At 35.9% G+C, this 8,696-nt stretch overlaps 1 protein-coding gene and 1 non-coding gene across 3 annotated transcripts in view; both read left to right on the forward strand.

The window, feature by feature from the left end:
• ndnl2 (necdin-like 2) overlaps positions 1-8,695 on the forward strand; it is a 9,673-nt gene extending 978 nt beyond the window's left edge. The window contains exons 3-11 of one of the 2 annotated variants that reach the window (XM_023292700.3): positions 647-766; positions 846-909; positions 1,509-1,588; positions 1,676-1,770; positions 3,168-3,244; positions 3,322-3,364; positions 3,448-3,510; positions 6,578-6,692; positions 6,777-8,695. In XM_023292700.3, coding sequence (XP_023148468.2) covers positions 647-766; positions 846-909; positions 1,509-1,588; positions 1,676-1,770; positions 3,168-3,244; positions 3,322-3,364; positions 3,448-3,510; positions 6,578-6,692; positions 6,777-6,875 — 756 coding nt within the window. In that variant the 3' untranslated portion in view covers positions 6,876-8,695. Of the gene's footprint in view, positions 1-646; positions 767-845; positions 910-1,508; positions 1,589-1,675; positions 1,771-3,164; positions 3,245-3,321; positions 3,365-3,447; positions 3,511-6,577; positions 6,693-6,776 lie in introns of both variants that reach the window. The other variant, XM_023292699.3, reaches the window with a different exon arrangement.
• Positions 5,353-5,482, forward strand: LOC111583554 (small nucleolar RNA SNORA11). The gene has a single exon (XR_002747430.1). It is a non-coding gene; the product is annotated as a small nucleolar RNA SNORA11 (small nucleolar RNA).
• Position 8,696: the final 1 nt, after the last annotated feature.

Here is an 8,696-nt window from a genome sequence, read left to right on the forward strand (position 1 = left end):
ACACTAAAAGATGAAAAAGTGACAAGAAGATGCAAAAGTCGCACAAAAATGACATTAAAACAAGCAAAAAATACACTAAAAGATGCAAAAATGACATAAAAATGAAAAATGACACTAAAAAAGTCACTGAAAGTTGCAGAAATTACACTAAAAGATGAAAAAGGACACAAAAAGATGCAAAAATTACAAAAAAGTTGCAAAAAATGACACAAAGATGCAAAACTTACACCAAAACATGCAAGTGACACTAAAAGATGCAAAAATCACACTAAAAAGATGGAAAAATGTCACTGAAAGTTGCAGAATTGACACTAAATGAGGAAAAAAATGACACAAAAGATGCAAAAATTACAAAAAAAGTTGCAAAAATGATTCTAAAAGATGAAAAGAATGCACAAAATGAAACAAACAGAGCAAGAATTAGAAAAAAAAATACATGAAACGACTACACAAAAACAAGACAAAAACAGCTCCAGAAGAATTTCTAGTTGTTTTTTTTACACAACCTGGTTTGTGCAAACGTTTTATTTTTGGGGTTTTTTAAAAACAGACTCATAGAATGAAGTGGTTTTGATCAGATATTCCCTTTCTACACGTTGGTACTTTGTGACTTTGCTGTAGTTTAAAGTAAAGTTTGTGCTTTTAGAAGCATCCTGGCAGCCCGTCGACTCAGGAGGAGGATGAGGACGTCACCTTCACTCAGCCCAGCACCTCTCAGGTCCAGAGAGGTCTGCAGAAAGTCACCGAGGCTCAGGTCGAACAGAAGGTAGAGGAAGTGTTCTTTTAAATACCGTAAATCACAAACCTGAGTTTGGTTTTCCCTAACCCACCTGTTTGTCCTGCAGACGGCTGAGGTGGTTCAGTACTTCCTGGTCAAAGAGCAAAGGAAGGTTCCGGTTCGTCGAGCAGGTAAACCCACAAACCTACAGTTCACTGAAGGAAAAGGAAAAAAGTAGGGCTGTTTTCAGCTGCTGTTGCCTCCACTGCACTCCAGACCACAAAATCAACTGGAATGAACTCTGAAAGTTCCGATACTGACTGAACATGAAAAAAAGGCATCAAACACGGACACAAAGAGGCAAAAATAACATGGAAAGATGAAAAAATGAAAGAAAAAGGTGCAAGAATTACACAAAACCTTGCAAAAATGGTGTAAAACATTACAGATATGACAAGAAGTGATGCAAAAATAATATGGAAAGATGCAAAAATAGCACTAAAATATACAACTTACACTAAAAGTTGCAAAAATGACACTGAAAAGCAAAAATGACACTAGAAGATGAAAAAATTACACTAAAAGATAAAAAATGATATGAAGAGAAGCAAAAATGGCACTAAAAGATGCAAAAATGACACTAAAATGAAAAGTTTTTGGTCTTCAAAGCTCTAAATCAGGTCACTGTTTTTAATTTTCCAACGACTATTTCACTTTAAATCGTAATTAGGAGACAGAAATGTGAGATAAATGTTTAAATTGTGAATGATTTATGTTGTTTTTCTTCCAGATCTTGTGAAACACGTGTTGAAGGAGCACAGAAACATTTACCCTGAGATCCTAAAGAGAGCAGCTCGGACCTTAGACCAGGTCTGGATCGTTTGTTATGTTCAGGAATTCTCACGTTATAATGAATAAAACTGATGCATTTTTTGTAACTTCCAATCTTTTAACCAGGTGTTTGGTTTAAAACTGGTAGAAATCGACCCCAAAAACCACCTGTACGTCCTCATCAACAACCTGGAGACGAGTGAAGGAGCTTCACCCATCAAGTGAGGATCAATGATCACAAATCTGACGGCGTCTTTAAGGGATCAGTCACTCAGTGCTGAGCCTCAGAACGTCGTCATGACATTATAGGATGGAAAACACATCTGAGTTCTGATAAAAACTGACACCAGATCACCTCAAACTGATCCAAACTACCTGGATTTGTTTCCAGATCAACTCAAAATGTGACCAGAATGACAAAAACATCGACCAAATGACCTCAAACACTGATACTAAACACCTAGAAACTTTTCCAGAACGACTCAGAATTTGAAAACTTGACTCATAAAATGGACCATAAAGACTCAGTTTGTCAATGGGACTCAAAAAGTTTTCAAAAATCTGTTCAAAACCATCTGAAACCAAGATATCAGACATTAATCAGAGATCTTTACAGTTGTGAGTAGGTCTACTCTAGAACTTTCTACATAATGCACAGCACTAAAAATTGTCCAAAATACCAACCTAAATGCCTTTAAAAATGAAATAAATGCCCAAAGTGACCCATAATTTATCCAAAGTTGGTATAAAATGGTCCTAAAAGACTTGATTTGTCCAAAATGACTGAAAACCTGATTAAAATGATAAAAATGTGTCTAAAATTAATCAAACCCTGTTCTAAATGAGCTTAAATCTAAACAAAATGCTAAAAAAAGACATTCCACAATCACTTGAAAATTGTTCAAAACTTTTCCAAAATGAAAAAAAAGAAAAATCTAAGAAAAATAATAATAATCTGCCTCACAGTTTCTGCAAAATACGTCAACCTTATCAAAAATGACTAAAAAAAATGACAAAAAGACTCCATTTGTATAAAATGATTAAACTAAAACAACAAAACCTGTCCTAAATGAGGTGAAATTCAAAAAGACATGAAACACGGACCCACAGAGACAAAAACAGCACAAGAAGACGCAAAAATGAAAGAAAAAGGTGCAAGAATTACACAGAGCCTTACAAAAATGACATAAATCATTGCAGAAATGATGCGAAATCGACACTAAGACACAAAAATGACACAGAAAGATGCAAAAAGGAAACTAAAAGCAAAAGTGACACTAAAAAATACAAAAACTGAAACTAAAAGATGCAAAAATGACCCAAAAAACCACAATGACACATTTGAAGTTTCCCAAATGAAAGGTTTTGTTTTTACTAAAAAAAACAAAACACAAAACTCATCCAGAATATCTCGAAATGTTTCCAAAATGATTTTTAAAAAATGTCAGAAATTTTTTAGAAATGGATGAAAATGACTCCAAATGGGTCCAAAAATTCCTAAAAAGATTGTCCTAAATGATTTAAAAAATGCTCCAACGTTCCGATGGATTAAATTCGGGGGAACCTGATGGATTTTTCATTTCTCTCCTCCTAAACTGGGTGTTATTTTCTGCAGCAGCTCCACTGATCCTAAGCGAGGTCTGCTGTTCGTCATCCTCAGCGTGATCTTCATGAAGGGAGGCGTCGTCAGAGAAAGTAAGTTCCTGGATTTAACCACCTCAACGTTTCTAACTGAACCCTAAACAAACGTCTGGTTCTGCTCGTTTCCCCAGACGTCATCTGGAACCTGCTGAAGAAACTCCGTGTGGATCCAGGGTGAGAACGGATTTAATGATTTAAAACAGGAAGTTGTGTTCGTTATCGAGCTCAGTGTTAATTAGTCTGTTTGTTTCCTGCAGAGAGAAACACGAAGACTTTGGAGACGTGAAGAAGGTCGTCACAGATGAGTTCGTACGTCAGAGGTAAAGTTCACTTTAGTCCTTTTACACGAAAGAAATCCAGACTTTACCAGCACTCTGGTAATCTGATTACAAAATTCTTCTGTGGGTTTGTAAAAATGACACGAAAATATACAAATATGACAATAAAAGAAGCAAAAATGACACTAAAATATACAAATATGACACTGAAAGATACAAAAATGACACTGAAAGATGCAAAAATCAAACAAAGGTACAAGAATTACATAAAACCTTGCAAAAATGTCACTACATGTTGCAGGAATGACAAGAAATTATGCAAAAATTACACTAAAATATGTAATCTGATTTAAAAATTCTTCTGTGGGTTTGTAAAAATGACACGAAAATATACAAATATGACACTGAAAGATGGTAAAATGACACTGAAAGATGCAAAAGTATAAGAAGCAAAAATGTCACTAAAAGATGATAAAAAGATGCAAAAATCAAACAAAAAGGTGCAAGAATTACACAAAACCTTGCAAAAATGTCACTGCACGTTGCAGAAATGACAAGACTATGTTAAAATTACACTAAAAGATGTAATCTGATTACAAAATTCTTCTGTGGTTTTGAAAAATGTGTTATTTTCCTCCAAAAATCCCCAAATTACACTATTTATCAGAACCGATCTTACAAATACGCCATAATTACACGACTGGTGTCTCCTGTGGTTGGAATTTAATTTTATTTTCCAAAAATCTTTTTCTTTAATCCTCAAAAAAACCTGCTGGTGACTTTTAAAGGTTCCTTAAAAGACCTTGAAAGTTGTCCAAAATGACTCAAAACTTGTCTGAGGTAACAAAAAATGTCCAAAGTGACTTAATATTAGTCTGAAGTGAATTAACAGTTTATGAAAATGACGTGAAACTTATTCAAAATGACAAAAAATGTCTGAAGAGACTTAAAATTAGTATGACTTCAGATCTGTCCAAAATGACTTAAAATGATCCAGAGTGACGTAAAATTTGTCTAAACTTATTCAAAACGTATTCATAAGGACAAAAAAAGAAGCCTAAAGTGACTTAAAACTTTAAAACTGATTCTAAATGACTCAAAACTTGTCTAAAGTAACAAAAATTGTCCAAAGTGACTTAATATTACTGTAAAGTGACTTAGTTTGTCAAAATGATGTGAAACTTATTCAAAAGGACAAAAAATGCCTCAAGGGACTTAATCCATAATGACTTAAAACTTGTCCCAATGTGGCTTTAAATAAGTTTTAGATTATTTTTAATTATTCCAAAATGACTTAAAGCTTATTCAAAAGGACACAAATGCCTTAAGTGACTTAGAATTAGACTTAAAATTGGTCCAAAATGATTTTAAACTGGTCTTAAATTACTCACAAGTTGTCCAAAGTAACAAAAAAAGTCCATTGACTTAATATTAATCTTAAATGACATAAAATTGGTCCAAAATGACTCAGAGCATATTCAAAATGAATTTAAAATTAATATTAAATTACTTCAAATCTGTCCAAAATGACTTAAAAAGTGACACAAAATTATTCAGAACGTATTAAAAATGACAAAAAAAAGACTTCAAATTCACCTAAAGTGACTAAAACTTGTCCTTTATGACTTAAACATGATAAAAGTTGATGGAAACAGCAGAATGTGAATGAAAAAAGTTTCTGTTCTAAACTAAACAAACTAAATCCATTCTTAACGTTTGTACTTCCTGTAATCCAGTTACTGACAGTAATCTGATTACTTAGATGTGGTCTGTAGCTCTGACAGTAATCTGATTACCTAGCTGTAGTCGGTGGCTCAGCGCCGTAGTAAACAGACACCTGATCAGGAGGTCGTGGGTTCGATTCCCACTGGTGTCGCTGTTGTCCTGGTGTGTTCAGAGCCGGACTCTGTCAGACCATAGAGTTCGGTTTATACCACACCACAGATCAGCTGGAGGAGAACCAGAACCAGAACTCTGAAGAACAGAGTCTGGAAGGAACTCTCTCTCCACACATTCAACTTTAAAGATGTTTTAGACTGAACTTTTTCTCATGTCATTCTTAGAAATGTGCTTTAAAATCTGTCATTGCAACGCTCTAGTTGAACTCCATGAATTCCAGTTTCTGTGTCTCACTTTTCCTCTCTGTGGGCTCATTTTTCACTAAAAGTAACTTGAGTTTAAGTCATTTTGGACCAGTTTTAGTCACTCTGGATCGTTTTTAAGTCATTTCTGGAATGCTTTTTTGTCATTTTGAATACGTTTTGGATCATTTTTAAGTCAATTTTAATGGTTTTGAAGCAGTTTAGTACTAATTTTAACTCTCTTCAGACATTTCAGTCGTTTTGGACCAATTTTAAGTCATTTAAGACTAATTTCAAGTAACTTCAGACTAATATTAAGTCACTTTGGACTTTTTTGTGACCTTGGACAACTTTTAAGGTCATTATGGACACATTTTAAGTCACTTTAGACTTCTTTTTTTGTCATTTTGGACCAATTTTAAGTCATTTAAGACTAATTCTAAGTCATTTCTGGCATTTTTTGTTCTTTTGAAGAAATTTCATGTCATTTTGATAAACTGTTAAGTCACTTTGGACATTTTTTGTTACTGTGGACAAGTTTTAAGGTCATTATGGACACATTTTAAGTCACTTTAAACATCCTTTTTTTTGTAATTTTTAATACATTTTGCATAATTTTGGATAAATTTTAGGTCACTCTGGATCATTTTTAAGTCCTGATGATCCTCTGTAAATATTTAACTCATATCATGGTGCCCGTTGCTGCTAAACTCCCACAATGCTCTCTGCTTTAACATGAACTGTAGTCTGAGTGACGCCTCCTCTGGTCTCTACAGGATTAAACAGGAAGAGGCTCCACCCGGTGGAACAACCAGGAACTATAACTGATCTACATTTACTGACATGCACGACCTTCTTCTTTTTCCGCCTTAATATACTTTAAATCAGTTAAATTATTAGCATCCTTGGTCGTTCCGTTTCCATAGAGGTGTAAAATGAGCCCACAGTGAGTAAAAATGAGCCAGGAACAAATGGAAAACACCTAAAGGGTTAATTAACCTGTTAATGAATGAGTGTGTTGCGTTCAGGTACCTGGAGTTTGTGCGAATCCCTCACACCGAGCCGGTCGAACACGAGCTCCGCTGGGGCCAACGTGCTGAGAAGGAAGTGTCCAAATCCAAAATCCTGGACGTCATGGGTCAAGTAAGCGTGTCAATGAGCAGATTGTAGCAGAAGTGAATTCAGCCCAACAGAACGTTACCTAACAGAACGATGGTTTGACCTCAGCTCCACGACCGGGACCCTCAGAGCTGGAGTCAGCAGTACCGAGAAGCTCATTCCAGCCAGAACTCCACTCAGCAGCCTGGAAGCAGCAGCCAGAGATGACTGCAGACTCTGTACCCGCCTTCGGTTATTTATTCTGGCTTAAAGAGACGCTGCAGCAGCAACGGACGTGTTAGCTAGGAGTCATTTTATACAAATTCTCCAACCAGACCACCTCATGATCACCTGGTTCTTCATCTCCAGTAACTTTATTAATGATCAGAGTTCTACCTTCATACTGGGAATATTTCCAGAGTTCCAGGTCCTTGAAGTCCATAAAGGAGAACGTCCCCTCTAGAAAGTTCTAGAGTAGACCTCTAGTAGGTAGGTAGGTAGGTAGGTCTACTCTGGAACTTTCTCCAGGGGACGTTCTCCTTTCCTACTTCCAGTCTTTAAGTTTAGTCTCACTTTGAACATTCAGAACTGGAGACTTCCAGGTCCTTGAAGTAGGGAACTTGCTCAAAATGATAAAAAAAAACTTGTCAAAAACAACTTATGAAAAGGCCCATAAAGACTCAGTTTGTCATTATGACTCTAAACTAAAATGACTAGAAAAACAATGAAGAAACATCCAAACTGCATCTAAGCCTTTCCGAAGCCACACATTTTCCTTAAAATGACTCAAACATAGTCCAAAATTACAAAAAAAAGTTGTGCAAAATATCTAAAACCTGTAAAAAATGACAAAGAAAATGCTCAAATTACCTCAAACTGATCCAAACTGTCTGAATTTGTTTCCAGAACAACTCAAAATGTGACCAGAATGACAAAAACATTGACACTAAACACCTAGAAACTTTTCCACAACAATTCAGAACTTGAAAACTTCTCATAAAATGGTCCATAAAGACTCAAAACTGTTCTAAATCATCTGAAATCTGTCTGAAATTACTACAAACTACTTTGAGAGACTTTGGTCAAAATTACTCTCAAATTAGCCAACGTGCCCAAAATGACACAGGTTAAGTTCAAAAGACAGAATATTCCATAAAAAAACAACCAGAACCTCCTGCACATTGTTGTATTTGTGTTTCTTAAAAAACAAGATAGCAGATATTAATCAGTGATCTTTCCAGATGTCGGTAGGTCTACTCTAGAACTTTCTACAGTTGTCGGTAGGTCTGCTCTAGAACTTTCTCCAGTTGTCGGTAGGTCTGCTCTGGAACTTTCTCCAGTTGTCGGTAGGTCTACTCTGGAACTTTCTCCAGTTGTCGGTAGGTCTACTCTGGAACTTTCTCCAGTTGTCGGTAGGTCTACTCTGGAACTTTCTCCAGTTGTCGGTAGGTCTACTCTGGAACTTTCTCCAGTTGTCGGTAGGTCTACTCTGGAACTTTCTCCAGTTGTCGGTAGGTCTACTCTAGAACTTTCTCCAGATGTCGGTAGGTCTACTCTAGAACTTTCTACAGTTGTCAGTAGGTCTACTCTAGAACTTTCTACAGTTGTCAGTAGGTCTACTCTAGAACTTTCTCCAGGGGACGTTTTCCTTTCCTGCTTCAAGTCTTTAAGTTTAGTCTCACTTAGAACATTCCAGGTCCTTGAAGTCCGTAGAGGTGGATCCAAAAGACTAGAAAATTGTACAAAACAGCTGAAATTCATGGAAGATGCTTCAGAACTTTCCCTAAATGACTCAAAAGTTGACCAAAATGACACAAACCTTTCCAAAACAATTCGAAACCTGTCTACTCTGGAGATGTTCATGGTGTGACGGTAGAACTTACTGGAGATGAAGAACCAGATGGTTCTGAGGAGGCACAGATTGATTTTTTAAATAAAATGACCAGTACAAGTCTGTTGAAGCTGCAGCGTTTCCGGTTATTTTATGTTCTGTTTACTTATTTGTACATCAATTTGTTCTTTTTTTAAAATAAATACCCAACAAACAAG

The sequence above is a fragment of the Amphiprion ocellaris genome, chromosome 8 (genome assembly GCF_022539595.1).
Source record: "Amphiprion ocellaris isolate individual 3 ecotype Okinawa chromosome 8, ASM2253959v1, whole genome shotgun sequence".
Classification (NCBI taxonomy): domain Eukaryota; kingdom Metazoa; phylum Chordata; class Actinopteri; family Pomacentridae; genus Amphiprion; species Amphiprion ocellaris.